The sequence below is a fragment of the Dermacentor albipictus genome, chromosome 6, assembly GCF_038994185.2.
Source record: "Dermacentor albipictus isolate Rhodes 1998 colony chromosome 6, USDA_Dalb.pri_finalv2, whole genome shotgun sequence".
NCBI lineage: Eukaryota > Metazoa > Arthropoda > Arachnida > Ixodida > Ixodidae > Dermacentor > Dermacentor albipictus.
The window spans coordinates 59,306,030-59,326,820 of record NC_091826.1 but is presented as its reverse complement, the minus strand read 5'-3'; the positions used below and the strand labels follow the sequence as shown (position 1 = coordinate 59,326,820).

At 47.7% G+C, this 20,791-nt stretch overlaps 1 protein-coding gene across 2 annotated transcripts in view; it reads left to right on the top strand.

The window, feature by feature from the left end:
• The window catches only part of LOC139061092 (uncharacterized), a 52,885-nt gene that overhangs the window by 5,666 nt on the left and 26,428 nt on the right, over window positions 1-20,791 (top strand). For both annotated transcript variants that reach the window (XM_070540612.1, XM_070540611.1), the window contains 3 exons: window positions 9,781-9,942; window positions 10,805-13,669; window positions 18,599-18,751. In XM_070540612.1, the coding sequence (XP_070396713.1) occupies window positions 13,588-13,669; window positions 18,599-18,751 (235 nt within the window). In that variant the 5' untranslated portion in view covers window positions 9,781-9,942; window positions 10,805-13,587. The remainder of the gene's footprint in view (window positions 1-9,780; window positions 9,943-10,804; window positions 13,670-18,598; window positions 18,752-20,791) is intronic.

Sequence of the window (20,791 nt, the reverse complement as noted above, 5' to 3'; positions counted from 1 at the left end):
TCAGATGATTTTACATAAATCTCCATGTTAGAATTGACTGAAATCGTGGAGCGACGTCCCGATTCAGATCCCGGCGTGGATGGAGTAACATCTACTATGATCAGAATTTTAGTTAAGGAAGCTTCTGATGACCTTTTAGCTATTGTAAATTACTCAATTTGGTTCTCATGGATTCAGTCTGCGTGGAAAATTGCTAGAATCATCCCTATTCTTTTAAATCATGGGGAAGGATATACAATCGATAACATTAGGCCAATTGCGTTAACTTCAAATTTCAATAAAATAACTGAAATAATTCAATATGCCCATATGATTAAATTCATACAGAACAAAGACTTTCTTAGCCCCTGCTAAATTGGATTCCAACCATCAGGTTCAATTTGGCATGTGACGTTGATTGAGATACTAGAATAACATTAGCACGGCGACAGAGGCAAATAGGTGCTCTTGTGACATAAAACGTTTGCACAGCCTACGACAGTGTAGAACACTTAATTTTATTAGATATATTGCGAAATCTAGAAGATTCCAAATTATTTTTCAAACTGGATTGGTGAATTTCTAAATGGAAGAACATTTTACTGCTGTCTAAGAGGCGTTTCCTCGAGTATATATAATCAATCACGAGGTGTTCCTCAAGGAGCTCTCACTTCGCCATTACTATTTCATATTCTGATGTGTTCCATTCCCGTTCATCAAAATGTACAAACATACGCATACGCGGATGACATTGCTTTCTTTGCATCATTGAAGTGATATGGAAACCTGATAACAGTGATATAGAAACCTGGTTAAACAAAATTCGCCTTTCAATCAATGTTATAAAATGCTCGATATTGGTTTTCCCTCTTAACACTCCCTTTAACTATACCTCAAGTGGAGTCGGCGAAATATTTAGGTGTAGTATACGAAGGTTCCCTCAGCTGGCTCAGCCGTATTGGCCAGAGAGTTAAAAAAGCAGTGCAAATAGCTGGTATGCTACGTAAGCTGTGCAACAGTCAGTCCGAAATGCGGAGAGATCCACTTTTAATGATATAAAAAAATGTATGTGCAGCCCTTTTTAGAATTTGGATGTGTTTTATTTTCTGGTGCTCCAGCTTATAAATTACATCCGCTTGTGCTACTTGAGCGGCAAGCCCTACGACTGTGTTGCGGATTACCGAAATGTCTTGCCAATAGCATACTACACCAAGAAGTCAGGTTGCCCTCAATATTGTGTAGATCTCGTTTACTGACGGTGCAAACAGTCTTAAAATTGTGTGAATCCCCTATTACAAGATTGGAATACATATTCATTTCCCACCCTGCACTTTTCTTCGGAGTACACTGGCATCGTTTTCACACACCACAGGTGGTCTTCGTACAAACATTGATCAATCCCTTAAATGTACGTCTCTGGGAGGTATCGACTATTTGTGATGTTCGACAGAGCCCACAAATTATATATGATGACATCTATCCAAATAATGCAAAACTTCTCTCTTATAATACATTAAACGGCTTATTACAAGACCATTTATTGAGTTGATCTATAAGTACGGTCATTGCGACAGACGCCTCACGGTGTGAAGAAAAAGCTGGAATTGGCACTTTTTCTCCTGCACTAGACTGGTCATTTGCTATCAGGATTCCGTATTTCTTTTCCGTATTTTTGGCTGAATTTCTAGCTGTAGTTCAAGCCCTACGCACACTGAATTCGTCAATAACGGCGGTAGTAATTGTAGTAATGGACGGAGGAACAGGAATGAACGCACCTTTATTGAGTTAGTCGTTTAGGTAGCCAACTCTGCCGTGACGTCATGCCACTCAGGCATTGACGCATGCGCTCCTGGCGTGCGTGAATGGCTGACTTCACATAAATTCCTTCCCCTTAGGAGGAGCTCTAGAAACGGTCTGGCGCCTTGCGACGCCGGGTTGATCTGCGAATTGGAACTGCCAGAGGTCCAGCATTGGCAGTACCCGTGTCATGCTCTTCCGGGACTCCAGTGTTGGCAGCTCCCGTTTCGTGCTCTTCGCTAGCCGAGGAATTGGGGCTGGTACCCGAAAAGCCCGCCAGAGGGTCTGCATCTTCGTTTGGTGGGGCTAATCCTCCGTTCCTTTCAGCGCCTTCCTCGTCCAGCGATGTTGGTTGCTGAGCATCCGCGCGGTGTCGTAGCTGATCTTCATGACGCTCACATAGTTCTCCATCCTCCGTCTTGACCATGCTCAGGCGGGCGCCCCTGGTATTCTGTATCACTCCGGGTCTCCAGCTCGCACCTGCCCTATAGACCAGAACACGCTAGTCTCGCACCCAGACTAACCGAACGAATACTCTCGCACCCGGGTTGCCCGGTCGACCGGCGCTATTTTGTACTGGGCTGCCAAAGTGTGTTCGCCGGCGACCAGTAGACATGGCAAGCGCCAGCTCTAGGGCTCCAAAGTGCGGAAATGTGCCCGTTCACACGGATCCAAAGTAGAAGAAGTCATCTGGGCATCATTGCGTCGTGTTTGGATGCCAAAACAACCAGCGGAAAAGGAGCAGTTTGCTTAGCGCTGTTTGCGAAGAGCACAACACACGTAGGGAATCGTGCCGGTGCGGTGTTTTCAGCCTGCGCCGATTTCCATCCGCAACGAAGAATGCCAAGCTGCGCCACCGGTGGATAGCTGCAGTGAATAGGAAGAACTACCAACCCAGTAAAAATGCACGAGTGAGTATTCGATCTGTGTATATTTTGGTGCCACGTTCAACTTTGCGCCTACAAACGTAATACGTGTAACACGCAGGTTTGCTCCGAGCACTTGCTGGGCAACAAGCCTACAGAGCAGAATCCCGCGCCGGTGGTTCGCCTTGGCTATAACAAAAAGGCAAGCCTTTTCGTGTTTTCATTCAGGCAGAACTCCCGACGGTTAAGCGGAACAGTTGAGTTTGCGGTTAGCGATATTTGCAGCTGGTGCACGGAATGACCATTAAGCGTAAACGACAAGTTGTACGCCTTGCTGGTGATCGTTATTGCTAATGAAAGTAAAGCGAAGTCTGCTCGTCACGTAGCATGCGTCCACAAAAATGTATAGGACGACTACTCGTCGCCGAAGGTGTTCTTGTAGCGCACCTACCTTTACGAACTGGTGTTGCAGGTGTCATTCGTAACGAATTCCTTTGAGCCTCCTGAGCTCTAAACTGCGTGCGGGCTGTTATGCGGGGCAAAGCGCAAAATATTTCCGTTCATATGGCGAGGAAAATAAGGTGCTTAATTATTCTTGTATTTTGTAACAAAATTTTGATCGTTCTCACTAGGTTTTTTTTTTTTTTTACTGCCTTCTTTTCTAAGGGAGCGCCAACAATCCGATGGCTTCGCACAAGCGAAACAGGTCTGGTACCAGGTAGCTGCAGTTGGTGGGGCTCATTTCTTAGAATGCAGGTGCAGTTGTTGTCTTGTACCAAAGGGGTCCTGATGATGCAGCTTTAAGTAGGGATGGTAATTTTACGTGCCCTATTATGGTTTGTGCAACTGTACAACACCTGCATCTGTCATGCTCGCCCTGTTATACGGGCTTTGACTGCACATGTAGTTTAACATTATAACTACTGTAGTACCTCATTTTCCAATGAGTGCAGGTTTAGCATCATATGCTGCTTTTTCGAGTGCTGTAGGCTTTTGTTCTGAATGTTGTACTCTTAAGTGGTTGCATGATACAATTGGCCTGGTGTATTTTCTATTTCATTATGAGAGGACTTTATATCTTCGCAACAGTGATGGCATGGGAAAGAACTACAGCCCTTCTTACTATAACATCTATTTTGTTTTCAATGTGCAGGTGGTGAAGGGCAGGCGTCTGCTAACCAGGCAGTCAAACGACCTCGCCAGTTGGTTGCCAAACGCGGCCAACCCAGTAGAGACCATGACAAACAAGACCAAACTGAAAGTGCAGATGACAGTGTTCTGCGTGCTTTAATAATATATGGCACCAACACAGTGCTGTAAATTCCTTCACAGGTTACGTGCCAAAAAGCTCACACGTGCTCTAGCATATAGCGCGCGGTTTGTACAAACGTAATAGCGTACCTACCCGATGTATTCGCTTCTGCAGTCTGCACAGCACTCAGTGTAGCCATTGCGGACTTGCATGACGTCTTGAAGTTTGATTGAATCCAGACAGCGAAAATGACAGGTTAGAAAAAACGCGAAACACGCCTTCCGCCCAGCTGAAAAGCCCAAGTTTCGCTTTCGCGCGGGGTCGCATCTCCCGGCGTGGCAGCCCAGGCCTGCTACTTCGCGGCGCTGGGGATAGATGGCGCGACCGGCGCTCATCAATATGGTGGCGCCCTTTGAATTCACGGTGTTCTGGTGTATAGTCCTTGCACCAGACCGGTTGTCCGGGCGAATGTCTGCGCGGAAGTGCTCCTGAAGCAGGAAAAGGACGTGACACCACATTATCCAACAGAGTACGTGGCTCGAAACCAAGAAGCAAGAAGCCAGGTGTCTTTCCGCTTTGGAGTGCGGTGCGCCGATAACGCAGTAGCCATCGGGCCAAGCGTCTTTCAAGGGTTCCATGCACGTTTTTGCGCAGACCTTCTTTAACAGTGTGCACTGCCCTTTCTGCCAGCCCGTTGGATTGCGGATGATACGGAGGAGATCGTAGGTGCACTCTGCCATTATCTTCCATGAATTGGCGGAACTGTCTACTTGTGAACTGTGCCCCGTTGTCGGAGACAAGTGTTCGTGGAAACCCAAATCTGCTGAAAATGCCCCGTAGCGCTTCAACAGTGTTATCTGCGCTGGTTACTTTAAGCGGAACAACCCCTATCCATTTGGTATGCGAATCCACTACGATCATCAACACTCGCCCGCCCTTCGACTGGTCCTGCGAAATCAACGTGGATTCTAGACCATCGCTCAAATGTGTCCGGCCACGGAGCCGGCTCTTGCGCTGGTGGCATGCTGCAGTTTTGCTGGCACACTGCACATGCGTGTACGATATTCTGGATATCCTTGTCAAGTCCGGGATACCAGAAAAGTGCCCGTGCTAGATTTTTCATCGCCGACATGCCTTGATGGGTATCGTGCAGCAGCTGCAGCATTGACTCCCGAGCTGCGGCGGGTATCACGGCCCGATGGCCCCAATAAACAATACCATGGCTGCATTTCAGCTCGTCTTTCTTTTGGAACATAGGTCGTAATGCTTCTTGTGTTGCCGGCAATTTCCTTGGCCAGCCTTCCCGAACACAACGCATAACCGCCATGAGCTTGCCATCACGTGCCGTCATTTCGGCCAAATTGTGCGACGACACCACCCCTGTGTTCAGGTGGTCTGTTAGCAGCACGTACTCCCGTTCATCTTTCAACATTGACGTCACTGTCTTGTCATCATGTGGCGCTTGCAAGGGAAGACGGCTCAATGCGTCAGCCACAATTATGTCCTTTCCCGGTTTGTACTCAATGGAATACTTGTAACCACCGAGTAAAAGTGCCCAACGCTGTATCCTTGCTGCTGCCAAGGGTGGTATTGATTTATCGGGACTAAAAAGACGCATCAGCGGCTTATGATCTGTGACCAATGTAAATTGGTTTCCCAGCAAATATTCGCGAAACTTCGTCTCGCCGAACACCACTGCTAAGGCTTCGCGCTCAATCTGAGCATAATTCCGCTCGGCTGAAGAGAGGGTGCGAGATCGAAACCCGATTGGCTGGTTTACGCCGTCATCTCTGTGGTACAAGACTGCCCCGATACCGCATGAGGATGCGTCCGTTTCCAAGATGAGTGGTTTTGTTGGGTCATAGTGGATCAAAATCTGCACCTCCTTTATCAACCGCTTCACTGCCTCGTATGCATTCTTTTGCTTAGCTTCCCATTGCCAAGGCGTGTTCTTTCTTAACTCATATAATGGCGCAAGCACTGTAGCCAAGTTCCCCAAGAATGCTATGTAATACGTAATGAGACCCAGTAGCACGCGAAGTTCCGTTACACACGTAGGTTGAGGCATTCGTAAGAGCGCGTGGATGTTTTCCGTCTTTGGTCTTAGGCCTTTTCCGCTAATGCGGTGACCAAGGAATTCCACCTCCGACTGACGGAATCTGCATTTGAGCGGGTGAAGTTTAACACCGGCTTCCCTGAACCACTGGAACACTTTGCGCAACGTGTCACAATTTCCTCTTTTCTCGGCGACCACCACACCACCTAAGTACACTTGCACACCCGGTAGCCCTCGCAACAGTGCTTTCATTCGCTTCTGAAAAAATGGCTGTGGCTTAGCTAAGGTTAAGCCCAGGATGCGAAGCATACTAGCCTTTATTTTAGTTGTTGAACCACTGTTTAGCCTGGTGAACTGCTGTTGCTTGGCTATATTTGGTTCGGCTAGACGAAGAAACAACTCATGCGTTACTCTGCTTCGCCTTCAAGAGTGGAACGCGACAGCGTTCCCGTCGACCCGCCAAGGGGTGTAAGACAATGGGCTATGGCGCAGCGACTACGCGCCCCGCATTGGTCGCGGTGAGCGTCGAGCAACGCAGCGTTCGGCGCGGCAACGAAATGTGCGCCTGAGCAAGAGACGCACGCCTGAGAAACAGCTCGTTTCTAAGGCAACACCGCATTCACTAGAGGCGCTTTTGTACCGCTTTGAAGCATCGTACTCGTGGCTCAGTGGTAGCGTCTTCGTCTCACACTCCGGAGACCCTGGTTCGATTCCCACCCAGCCCATCTTGCAAGAGTTGAGCCAAAGCCACCTAGAAAATCAGTCTCCGTAGCACGCCGCAACCTTTGCTTCTCATTCCAACGAGCAGCTCTGTCTCCAGGAGGCATCTCACCTCGTGAGTGTCTAGCAGAGGCAAGCGCAGCTCCTTATATACCGCCGCGACGCCGCGAGCGACGGCGCGAGTTGGAGCCCCGTTTCTCCTCTGTCGTGACATCACGGTGTCACGTGGTATTGAAGGCGACACCGCCGCGCCTGAGGAGCTGGGTTGAGCTCTCGTAATATGCTTCGCATAAAAACTGCCGGTGCCGACGCCACCCCAAACGGCAGCCGGTTGAAGCTATACAACCCTTTTGGCGTGTTTACTACCAGCAGCTTCTTTGTCGCGTCATCTGTTGGTAGCTGGTTGTATGCATCCTTCAAATCTATTGTACTGAATACTTCCCCTCCGCTGAGCTTCGCAAATATGTCCCTTATCATTGGCAGCGGATATTGTTCCGTGTGGCATGCTGTGTTGGCTGTCGTTCTAAAATCGCCACACCAGCGGATGGAGCCGTCCTTCTTGACGATGGGAACGAGTGGCGCAGCCCACTCGGCGCTGGCGACCTGCGTCAGTATGCCCGTGTCAACGAACTTTGTGATTTCTGCATTTACAGGCTCTTGTAGTGCGTACGGTATAGAACGGGCCTTGCAGAATCGCGGTACGATTCCTTCGCGTAACTGTAGATGAACCGGAGGCCCCTTGATTATTCCCAGCCCTGGCGAAAACAAATCGGCATATTCCGCCCTCAGCGTAGCAGCAATGGCAATTTGGTCAGGAGCTGGCGGCTTAACGTCGTTGACGTCCACGTTGACCACTGGGCTTCCAGTCAGCTGGAATGCTTGAATTATGTCTCGCCCACACAGGTTTGGGCCTGAGCAGCCGAGCACTACTAGCGTCGCGTTGGCGGTTCGTCCATCGTAGGTGACAGGAACTTTCAGCTGCCCTTTAACTGGTAGTCTCCATAGGAAGACTCTCAGTTGAAACGACGACTTGTCGAGCCTGGGCCAGCGGTGGTGATGCTGGGCATAAGTTGGCCATGTCACTATTGACACTGGTGAACCTGTGTCCACTTGCATCTTCACAGGCACCCCTTTCCACTGTAACGTTCGCCATATCGGCCGAACCAGTCCTGTCGACGACTCACGGAGGTGTAACAGGAACTGTCCGTAGTCCTCGCTGTCCGAGGATGGTTCCTCACAGTGAGCTACGTTTTCTTGGTTTGGCTTGGAATTGCACATTGAAGCCAGGTGTCCCCTCTTCCGACAAGAGAAACACTCAACGTGGCGGAACCTTCATTTGGCGGTCTTGTGGGTGTCGCTTCCGCAGCAAAGGCAGCCGGTCTGTACTTCATTGTTCGAATTTTTCATCCTGTCTGGCTGTGGTCTTCTGGAGAACTTCTGCTGCTCTTGCTTCGTTCGCACTGCGTGGACGCCCTCCCTGATTGGCCCATCTCCCATCTGTTGTACGTTGCGTGCAGCCATCTCAGCGGCTAGCGCCACATCCTCTTATTCCTGCAGTGTGAGCGTGTGCCTTGCTAGCAGATTACGACGCACTCCAGCATCCCGTAGACCGCAGACAAGCCTGTCACGCAGCATTCTCTCTAGCGCCTGGCCAAAATTGCACCTGTTAGCCATTTTCCGTAGCTCGACAATGAAGTCGCTTGTCGACTCGTCAGCTCGCTGATTCCTTGTGAAAAACTGATAAGACTCCGCTATCTCGTTGCCTTTCGGTGCAAAATACTAGGCCAGTTTTTGAACTGCGGCTTCGTACGTCAGATCCTGAATTTTGTTAGGCGCACAACGGCCTGCCAGGAGATCTACAGTCTTGGTACTAAGGGCGGCAACAAGTAAGGCCCGACGCTTCTTCGGATCGACAATCTCGTGGGCTTCAAAAAAAGCTTCTAATCGCACCTGATATGCGTCCCACTTGTCGTCCCCTTCGTCAAAAATAGGCGGCCCAACTTGCGTCGCCATGCTTTACCCTGGCCGTGGCGGTTAATCCTCGTCGCCACTGTAGTAATGGACGCAGGAACAGGAATGAACGCACGTTTATTGAGTTAGTCGTTTAAGTAGCCAACTCTGGCGTGACGTCATGTCACTGAGGCATTGACGCATGCGCTCGTGGCGTGCGTGAACGGCTGACTTCACATCAGTAATAATAACAGATTCTTTATCCTTATGTTCCTCGCTCACAGCAAATGTTGTCACTGGCCTTTTACGTACAATTCAATTTCTAGTGCCTGCCCACATAAATTTAATTAGATTGGTTTGTTTGCCTGGACATGAAGGATTAGTCATTAACGAAGTAGGTGACAATCTCGCGAGAGCGGCCCTCAGTGGTCCTGTATTACCATTACTTCCTACAATGGCTTACCTAACGATTACTAGATTCAGGAGATATACAATTATTCAAGACTTTTTGAACCCAGCTGTAGCTAATTTTTCAGAATATCGACACCTCCTATTCCCTTGGCCCGAAAATTCCTTTCACACGAGAAAAACTGAAGTCAACTTTGCCCAATTACGTTGTAGAATACGAAAATTAAACTTCTATCCTCCCAGGGCTCGTCTGCTGCCCTCCCCTCTGTGCCCAGTCTGTGGAGACATTGAAACAATAAATCATTTTTTTCATATTCTGCCGCTGTTTTACTTCTTTAAGAAAAAATGTTCTAGGACGAAGATTTACGCAGCTTGGTTAAAGCTTTTCAATTATAAATATCCTTTCTCTACGAGCCTCCTCTCTTGGAAAGTGCCACAGGGATATTTGCTAACCGTGGAGGAATCTATAATTGCTACAAAGAGATTGTCTCGAATTGCTAAACATTTTATTTTTGTTCATTTCCTCCAGTTAGCTTTACCAAAGTTAGTATTTATAAAGATTGCCTAATTTCATCCAAATCTTGGCCAATCCCCCACAGTGGGTGTGCGCTATCGCATAACGAATACCATACCATTCCATACCATTGAGTCTTTCTGGCCGTTGGAAAACACTGGCGTCTGTACGTGGTGATGACTGTGGAACGTTCTTGCGCCAGGAAACCAGAGCCTCGGTGTCTTCTCGCTTCTTGCAGGCAGGTGACGTGGCACGACCCTTGGCTTACAGTCGGGCCGCCGTCCAGGTGCAGCCAGTCCGTAAGCGCAGGAGCGTGGAACGACTTCTCCTGGAAAGACCGTACGCTGGGAGCGTCTTGGGAGCCTTGCCACTAACCACTCGGCGGTCCGGGCACATGGAGGTGAGTAGGCACCGTAGCCGATGTCTAGTGTAGTCTAAGGTCGCTGCCGCTAAGGTAGCTTCTAGTTTGTAGGTAGGTAGTTTGTTAGCGCCTGCTACAACGCTTGCCTGCTTGCTCAAGACAGCCACCTGTCGGCTTCTGCACATGGTGGAGTCTAGTAGCCCCCATTCTCACTCTTCCTCAATCCACGATCACTTCCCACTCCCTCGCTCTTGGCGACTTTTTGCGTGATCCCTCAAGGTGTCTGAATTAGGCGTCATTTCGCCCTATATATCGCTATCATAATCAACAGGAGCAACAGTAGTAAATGAAGATTTTACCATGAAGCACTCACTAGAAGTACAGTGGGTACCCTTTTGGTAACCACCCTTCTTGTTACATCACAAAGGATTCCTGGTGACACTTTCACCGATGCTTTGTTGGGTCCGTGCTGGAAACGTGCTATCAGAGACCATCTTCGTCTTGACGCACAGCGGGAGGAGTTGTTGTAGACGCTGCCAAGTATTACGCAGTGGCCTCTAGGGCCTCCTGTCTTCCTGCTAAGTGTGGAACATCAGTGGCACTCACTTGCATTCTGCCGGATGGGAAGCAAGTTTTCTTGGTGATGGTACAACTGACCTACCAGTTCTAACATCGTAGTCCACAAAAAACACACGTAAGAATACAGTGACGTAGAGGAAATATGCAATTCCTACTGCATCGATATTGAACCGTTATAGAAGCGTCACCAGTATTGGCATGATAGCATTTGGTTGTGAACTGTTGGATTACCATTGCGGTGAATTTTTAAGGACACTGCGGCCCATGACACCGCGCTATGAACTACTGATACAAATCGTGTTCTTACGTGCTGCTTGTGCAGGTGTTCACTACGCTGGTCATGGCATTTTCTGAGCACCATCGCTCGACCAGAAAACGCGACGTAAGCGATTGTGGCAGGAGCAGCCAGTGTAATAACAAGTAAGCGTGTTGACCCTAGCGGATATTAGCGTTCATCTTGCAAAGGTAAGTCAACTTTACCGTACAATCAGGCAAGGCTGTGCACACCACCGCATTGTAAGAGAATTGTTGCGACAGCGAGCAGTCATAGCTCTGTATAAATTGTATTTTCATGCACTTGTTTCTTCCCCTTCCCTCCTTATCATCATCTACCTCTTCTCCTCTTACGTTCTCCATTTTCCCCTTCCCACATAGTGCGGAGGAGCGATTGCGAAGCACGGCCGCCATGCTTAGCTTTCCTCCTTTCCAACATTAATGTATTTTTCTCTTTCACTTCGTCTGTCGCTCAAGTAGCTGCGTGACGTCGAAGGCTTTTACAGATCAGCGCACGGTGCAGTCAGACTCAGTTGTGTAGTGGCAAATAAACATCTCAAAGCGTGCTCTAAAGTCACATGTACGAACCGTGCTCTAAGTCACATGTACGTATGGCCGAGTTTATGTTATTTCAAGATATTTTAGCCATGTGCTAATCCGGATACATTGTAGTCTCAGCGATAACCCATAGCTCATTTGCTATAGTGTCCGAATGCAGATGGGGAAGGACTGGTGGCAGAACATTTAGTAGAAAATGTCACTGGCAGCTGACGAGACACTTAACATGAAGCTTCGAATTGTAATTCAGTGACTGCTCCTTTTGACGATATAATGACTTGCTAAACTCACTCCGACATTCGCTGAATGCCTCAAAGTCAGTTTTGTTATGACCTGAGAAATCTGGAGAAGTGTTTTAATTTTCCGCCTTCGAAAGCACTTTATTCGCATTACTGTTGTATGACTTGTTTTCTTTCTCAAAGAAAAGTTTTTTTTCTCTTCCGTAACAATGATTACTTTTTCTATGCACTTCAATATTGCTGGGCACAACACCATGTTAACGCGACACTATGGTGTGTTTGTGCGATCATGTCACGATGTCATACACTTTCTTGTCTTTTCTCGCCTGTGGGCACCGTCAAGTTATAAATAACAGCTGACTGTCAGCAGCTTTTTCCAAGGCCACAGGTAAAACTAAGGGAACTCAATTTCTCAGGAAGGTATTCTTTTCTCCGGCTACAAAAAAAGTGCACTGACGTTCGAGTAGGCTATAATGCTGGCCACACGGTACCTGTCCACGCTGTCTACCGCCACGATGATTTGCTCCACTCAGCAGCCGGTGGTTCATCACTTACAAAAGGGAATCTTACAAGAGTACGTACGTCAAATATTGGTGAGTGTTTAGCCACGCCTTCACGAGTGGCTACTTTTTATATTCTGTTTTCCATTCGCGCTTTTCTCTGCTTTATCTACGCTCACATCCTTTCTCACAGATACACACAAGTTATGCCCTCTTCTGTATATTTTCACGTCTCGCAGCATGCCAACCTGCTTGGCATGCATGTAGACGTGCATAGTCTTAACCGATGTTGCATTTGCGCTCCATTACTAAGGCTTTACAATTTAGCACGAAGAAAACTGGAACCTAGCATGCTTATGTCTGTAAAATAGCGAATTTGTGTACGTGAAGTGACAAGTGTTTGGTGTCTTGGTCAAACTTCTTTATTTCAATCGAGCCATTTGCGCAATTTGTCCCTCTTTTCTGTTAGCCACGCATACACGTAAGTAAAGGGACCTTTATTTTACATTGCGTTCAGGCAAAAGGCGAGCTATCCGAGTGTTTGTTCACCCAACGTATTTTACATAAAATTACCATATTTTAATTCTCAACTTGGGGCAAAGAGAACGAACGAATACGTCGGAGTGAAGTGCAACCGATGTTAGTCTCAACCAAGGTTGCATTTGCGTTCCATTATTTAGGCTTTACAATATAGCATGAAGAAAATTGGAAGGTAGAATGTTTGCTCCTGTGGAATAGCGTATATATGTACGTGAATTGACAAGCTTTTGGTGTCCTTGTCAAACTACTTTATTTAAATCCAGCCATTTGCCCATCAAGTATTTGACCCTCGTTTCTGTGAGCCGCGCATACGCGTAGTAAGTAAAGCGATTTTTCTTTTACATTGCGTTCAAGCCAAAGGCGAGCTATCTGACCCATCGTATCTATCTCGACCTATCTGACCAACTATCTATCAACCCATCGTATTTTACATAAAATTACCATCTCTTAATTTTAACTTGGAGCAAAGGGAATGAACGAGTCCGCCGGAGTGAACTGCATCGGTGGAGTTTTCTGAGGAATACCTTTTATCAACGATTCATTATTCAGTGTTCCAATTATTCGAGCACGCTTGTTTACGTATGCGGGCCCCTATATGATTGTACGTATACGTTTATGAGGGCACACATGTTCCCTGCATAAAAGGTAATTCAGTCGAGTTTTTCACGCGATACCTTAATTATTCTGGTGTGCATTGCCGCCTCCTTGATAACAATACAACGTTTACCTACGGGGTGTGCTAATATTCGAAATTACAACGGAGTTGTCCTCCTCGTAATTTGATTGTTCTCTGATTCGAGAAAGTTGTACCTGAGGACCACTGAATCAAACCATTGTTTACTATACCGAGTCCACCCGGAAGCCGTTACATAAACTTGAGTCGATATGTGGGAAACATTAGAGGTCATTGCAGTGGTTCATGCTAAAGCTTTCGTCCCACGTGTCCATACGGTCTTATCCGGCTCTTATTATGACTTTACCGATTCTCGCGTCTAATGCGCATCTTTATCCAATCAGACCCAGCGGTGACCCCTTTGCCAAGCTCTACTCCGACAACGACGTCTAGTCCTCCAAGGAGTAAGCCTTATTCTTAGCCACATTTCGATGAGAAAATGCATAAAAATGATAAATGCAGCTCGACGATGACGCTTCGTATTATCTTGCGCCATGTACAGAAACACGGATACAGGAAAACAAGAACAAATTTTGCGCATCAATCGTTAATCAGCGTTTTCCTCTGTATGCGTTTCCTTGCATACTGCAATAAGAAAATACGAAGGGGAAGTGTAGTAGGAGGAAATGAAAAAGGCTTTGAAAATTACGCGTCGCAATGCTATCACAAACACCAGCGACGAGCAGAGCTGGGGGAGGTTAAGGCTTCCGAAAAATCAGTGCCGTCTTCCTCTATGGAGGGTTTCGGTTGGGACGTCGCGCCATTTCAGGCCCCCGCCGCAACAGAAGCGATTTGTTGAAACACCATATACGACGGTGCCGTGTGCCAGGCGCTGTACCGACGCGACGTGGTGGCAACCACCGCGCCTTAGCTCTGATGCATGGTAGATTAGCCGCAGTGTACTACATGACAGCTTCTTGAAATCTGCAGAAGCGAGCACGCGAGTCTTTATAGAGAGTATTGACGTCACACCACATGTCTTCCCGCCGCGCCGCTCCTTCACCCCACCACGCTCCACCAATCTTCGTCGCGTCACTATGCTGCGCGATGCTATTTTTATACTCTACTCACACTCTCTCTCAGCTCTCTTTCACCCAGCTCGACGAAGCTGCGAACGTCAAGAGAAACCCAGCCAGGTTCTAACAGCTCCACATCAAAAAACAGTAGAACTCATCTCACGATCACTGCCGAGGATAATAGACAGATTTAGAATAGCGCTTGTCGCCTTACGTACGTTGAATGTAAGCACCTTTGCGGGACGTTCCAGTGCGCGTCCTTTCAAGTCTTTTAGTTAACCTTACGGAAAAACAAACGTAAACAAAACATCATAAAACAGGACAACGTCTAGCACCTCTTGCCAAACGTATCCAAGCCAACACGATCCATTAGCATCCATCTTGCTGTTGCTATGTGGACGCGTCTCGTTAGGCCTACGGGAGCCAGAATCGCCGAACGATCTCAGAAAATGGACGCGTTGTGCGCTCATAACAAACCATTCTGGTTAGTTTAGAGAAAGCGAAAGCTCGCTACAATAGATACTGGTGATCCACGCAAGTGAGAGCACAGCCATTCCGAGAATTCACGCTGAAGCGGGAGCCATGGGTTCCGCCATGTTCGACAACGCTATTTCTTAGCATCCGTAAACAATACGGACGTTAAACTCACCGAATAACGTACGTTATCCTAGCACACGTAAACCGCTGAAACTCAATAGCGTTCCCAGCATGCGCAGTGACGATGACGCTTTTATTTACGTGCCTAATGCTTTTACGTTCGGTTGCAAGCGCTAAACTAAAACTGTCTAATGCGATTAGCCTACGAGCGTAGTGACACACCGTATTTCTGAAGTCACGTCTATTAACGTATATAGTGGTCATTCTGTGACTTCTGTTGCATCCGATATATGCCGAAATACGCCTGTATCGCCCTTCATTGCTCTAGGCCTCGTTTGCCAATGTCGCCCATGAGCCTGGTGTCATGACGACGATTGTATTACGCTGACGCAAGGATCTCGATGAAACGATGAAAAGAAATAGCAATGATGGAAGGAAGAAGGCCGTACGACACTGATGGCATTACGACAATGAGATGACGATTCCTAACTTTTGACAAATGTGTAACGAATACAGCTTGGCGAAGGTGACATGAGGACAATTATATGACGAAAATAGCGTGACCACTAAGCTATGACGGCCTCCGGATGGCGAGGTGGGAATGGAGAACATGGCACGACCACGACGGCGAGACGTCTGTTTGAGGACGGACGCATGACGACGACTCTATGACTACAACTTAATGACGGCAACGGCACAACTGCGACAGGAGGACAAAGCGATGACGACGAGTGTAGGACGTCAATTGCTTGACGACGAGTGTGTGACGAAGCTTGTATGAAGACGACGCCGTGACGCCGAAAGCACGTTGACAGCGGAAGCGTGATAGCGACCTCCTCACGACGACGCAAGGACGGCGGCGGCATGCCAGTGGCCGCTTAATCGCGATTGAATGACGACAGCACTAAGACTATGGTATGCCATTCGGCTTGCCATCCAGCACGACCTGATAGTCCAGTGCACCAATACGCCGAATGATCGTGTATGGTATGAAATAACGTCGAATAAGCTTTCCACTCAGAGTGCGTCGGGGTATCGAGAAACAATCCAAACATGGTCGCCGGGCTCGTATTTCAACGTGGCGTGGTCGAAGGTTCTAATGTTGTCTGTCCATCCTTTGTTGGTTCTTGAGACGCACGCAGCTGAACTGTCGGGCTTTTCCTTCTTCTCTTCCGGAATGCTGGGGTTGACCAGGCAAAACAGCCGAGTCATCTTTTCCGTGAAAATGGCGATGCTCTCGTTCGCTAGCTGTACACAGACTTCCAGCAGGGCTTTAACGCTTTCATTGTGGGTGGTTTTATGCGAAGCGTATTACTAGAGCTCAACCCAGCTCCTCAGGCGCAGCGGTGTCGCTTTCAATACCACGTGACACCGTGACATCACGACAGAGGAGAAACGGGGCTCCAACTCGCGCCGTCGCTCGCGGCGTCGCCTTCAAGGCTGACCACGTGACACCGTGACGTCACGACAGAGGAGAAACGGGGCTCCAACTCGCGCCGTCGCTCGCGGCGTCGCGGTGGTATGTAAGCAGCTGCGCTTGCCTCTGCTAGACACTCACGAGGTGAGATGCCTCCTGGAGACAGCGCTGCTCGTTGGAATGAGAAGCGAAGGTTGCGGCGTGCTACAGAGACGGTTTCTAGGTGGCTTTGCTACGGCGCAGCGACTACGTGCCCCGTATCGGACGCGGTGAGCGTCGAGCAACGCAGCGTTCGGCGCGACAACGAAATGTGCGCCTGAGCAAACGCCGCACGCCTGAGCCGATGCCGACGACACCGGCTTTTCTGCGACACGAGCTCCTTAACGCTGTCGCGTTAAAATAAAGGCTAGTATGCTTCGCATCCTGGGCTTAACCTTAGCTAAGCCACAGCCAGTTTTTTGTGAAGGTCCTCGCGAATTTGCTTCGAAAAACGTCCCGCGTCGCTAATGTAAACACCCCAATCTCGAACTAGGCACTCGCGACGTCTTCCAAGACGGACACACGGAGTAGATATGCTCGGATTACCAGCTGTTGAAGGCTTGAGTGAGGTTTCCGAGTTGTCGGACGGAGCTCAGTGGAAGTTGGGTGGTTCCCTTGGTTGTTGCAGTAAGATGGCTGCAGGCGATGCAAGGTTGGTCATTGGAGTAGCTGACCTGGCTGCGATCTTCCTCGTCGACTCGGGTAGAAGACCAAGTTTCGAGGCCCGCTTTCGTAGTCTGCGGCTAGCTCAATGGTGAGAGGTGACGTTGCGTTGTCTTCACGATTTGAGCTTCACGTGGGCGTCACGTTGTAATGACGTTCAAGAATAAGAGGTGGCACAACTACTGTAGTCGCAGAAACCATCTCTTCATTGGGTGAAGTTGTACCCACAAAACAGTTAACACTCAAACTCAATGATAGCAAGGAGTACAAGAAGCGACCATCTTAATCTCATCTGCAGGCCAAGCGCGTAGGCTTTAAGGCTCAGCTACTTCAAGCGATTTTCGAGCGAGAGCGACCAGCGACATGTCGCCTCGGATTTCGCATAATGACTTCCACCGGTCACACCGTAATTGCGCAGCAACATGCCAGCAATCAGCCCATCCACTTCTGCGTTCGATCTTGCAGATTGTGTGCCATGACCGCAAAAAATAAATAGCAAAATCAGCCATCACTTCACCCAATCGCAAAGAGGGGACAAAGTATAGGCGTGGTCTTGTGATTATTACTGATATGAGTTTTTCTCTTGACTCTATTAGTCCTCAGACGCCACCGAGAGCACCGAAAATGTTTTCCCCAGGTAGCGCCACGAAATTACATGCTGGCAGTCTGACAACATAAAACGGACTTCCACTCCTGATGACAGCATAATAAATCTAGATTTAATGCAGCTTGGCTAAAACATTGGCCTCGAGGTACGTTTGCCATTTCTTTACGTGGGCACGAACGTAAATAATCGAATTATAATGTAGACTGTATAATGTCATAATGTATAACGTAAAAATCGACGCCCTTTGTTGGTTCAACGACGGAAGGAGCGGAAGCGGAAGCGAAATCACGCATGCGCAGAGCGCCGAAGAGAGTAGCGGCAGACCGGTGTGACCGCGGTTATTCGAATACAAATCACCCTGGCAGACAGACGGGTGCTGGCAACATTGTTAAAAATGGAAATCCGCACTTTTAACCGGTATGAATGGGCACGTGGGACCAGTGTATCCGCCAGCCATGAACGCCTATAGATCGTGCATGCTGAAGAGGTCATGTCTCAGGCTTTGCATCGCAGGGCACTGACTGTTACCAGAGTGGTTTCTTCAAACTGGTAGTACGCTACGACAAATGTCTCAATGTCGATGGCGACTATATGGAGAAATAGTGCAAGGTGTGTAGTTTATGACGCCTTGCTCTGTTTGCTTCTGGCTGTAAACTTTCCATGTTAAAATGAACGATGAACTTTTGGAGCGTTCCTCGCAGATGAGTCGTTGGCGCCCACATGCATTTCAGAACGCACTACACAATTCGTGTCATGCATACAACCTGATTACACAGTGCTCAGTATCAGAAGATAATGGATAGAACCATTGGCAACATTCGAGAAACTTCGCATAAAGAAAGTCGCGACTTTCGCTGAGCCATAACATTGCAGCACGGATTGGTTCGTAAAAAAACGTTCACTGAAAGCATAAAACAATGAGTGCGCGTATCACTATGAATGCACCAATACGCTGAGTACTTCCGAGAGCAAAGCATTTCTTATCTCCTTGCAGAAAAGCCTCCCCTGGTGTGCCAGATGACGTCTCCCAACCACGTGACGAGTCCCGCGGAAAAATCAAGTATTATCAACAGTGCGATGCCCGAGCCTGGCCTGTGCGACTACATCGTCCTCGATATTCCACAGACTCCAGACGGGAAGTACAAGAGTACGTACCCCCTTTAATCACTGCGCTCGCGATCAGCAAAAGCGTCTGATGATATTTTTTGGCCGCGCTTTTGGTATGCAAAGAGGAACACAACACTATTGTATAGGCTGTTGAACCATGCTTCGAAAAATCTGTTTTCAGACATTTTGCAGTAGGAACCTCATTTCTCGAAGATAAAGTCAGGGAGACACTTTATTGAAATTAATAGGTAAAAGTCAAGAGCCCAGGAAAAGTTCTCAAAACTTGTTCAGCTCAGTCCTTAGATCCTTTTGACTAAAGTATAGTCGATCTGTCAGTGAAAACAAGAGATGGTTCGTTTCCAAAGACAGCAGAGTGTATTGCTTAAACTGATCACCACTCTAGAGATCCACTTACAGCTCGTTCTTCGGGTTCGTCCCTAGAATGTGACTTGTGCCAGTTGTACTCCGGCTCTGAAAGCATCTTCGGCATTTTTACGCTCGGCCATTTGGCAAAAGTGAACTTTGCCCCACGAGCTGCGCCCCTGACTGAGCGTGCTGCATCCGGGGATCGTCTTTCGGTAGCGTCTCTCAGTGGCAGATAAAAAATCAGCGGCGAGTGTAGGTGTGCGGATGCCTTCCCCTATATAACATGGGCTTCCTGGAGTTTTTACTGATGCACATATACCATCAAGAAATTATTTCTTTCGAGAAAAGCGTCGTCAAAATTTATCAGGGCACCACGAGATTGTGTGAGAAAATCAAGGTGGCGTCAGCACCTGTTTTATGTTTTTCGATCTTATCTGCTGCACCTAGCCACCTCACGCAGTAAGAGCGGCTTTTATGTTACAATGGACGGAAAAGTTTGCATAAAACTCAACTTCCATTTCAGTGCCCCTTTAAAGAACCCAAGGTGATCAAGGCTGTACCTGGAGTCCTCTTTTATAGCATCTCAGATAGTCACTTTGTTGCTTTCGGTGTTGCAGCTCCATTAAAATAATAGTTCATTTATTCGGTCACAACGGTCACAGTTATCTGCTACATGTACATTTTGCCCTTCTGGACTACCAATACATTCCGAAATTATGTCTAAAATTTTTATTCTCTTAAGAAAATTACAACGATTATACCATGAACGAGATAATTTCGGAACGTATGGGTAGCCCAGAAGGGTAAAATTCGGAAACCAAGAAAACAAAATGCTAGCAGATACGTTGCGGCTGACGCTTAATCCGCAGTGATCGCGGCAACCATTTGCTGCCTCCTGTGTAATTATGAAAGAAACTTGTAACAATCGCTATCGAAAGGCTGTAGCTGTTAAACGCGCATATTGATTCTTGCCACTTTAGCCCTCACGCTTGAGGGCTCCTTGCAGTCAATGTTTATATACCTGTGATCTCATTGACGTGTTCTGTGGAAGAAAGTGTTCACACTCCTACACTCGCACACATACTCACACGAGAGGAAGAAAAACGACACAAAAGCCTCGCTACAACCTCCTCCATCGCCCCCCCCCCCCTCACATACAGGCACGCATTCACATTCGAGAATGAAAGAAATGACTACAAAAATTAGTAGCTGGTTTGCAATGCTTTGTTTCATGGCTACGTTGGACCGATTTCGACGAGCTGGAACAGCTAATCGATGGCCACAAATTGAGGCAATAAAGAAAGAAACTGCAGACTAATCAAATTGAAGAGAAGCGTAAAGAGTGTCTAAATCGGTCTTGTGTATTGTTAGGGTCGTTTTACTTGTTTTCTTTGGCTGCTTGCCATGAACATGTGTGAAGGCAACAGCAAGAAAAGCGGGCAATCTAAAAAAATTATGACGAAGAAATCGAAGCCGTGTAAATACTGGATCTTTATCGCAGCTTCGCATGCGGAAAGTAATCAGTAAGCTGATACAGCCTGGGTTTTCTATTAACGTAACCTGTTGAACTAAATATTAGGTTACGTAAGATAGATAGATAGAATTTATTGACAGGAAAGACAGAGAGGTCAACCTGAGCTAGCGCGCTCTAGTCTGCTGCTCTGCATTGGAGAGGAGGGAACTGGAGTTAAAGTACTCGGATGGGTGACGATGA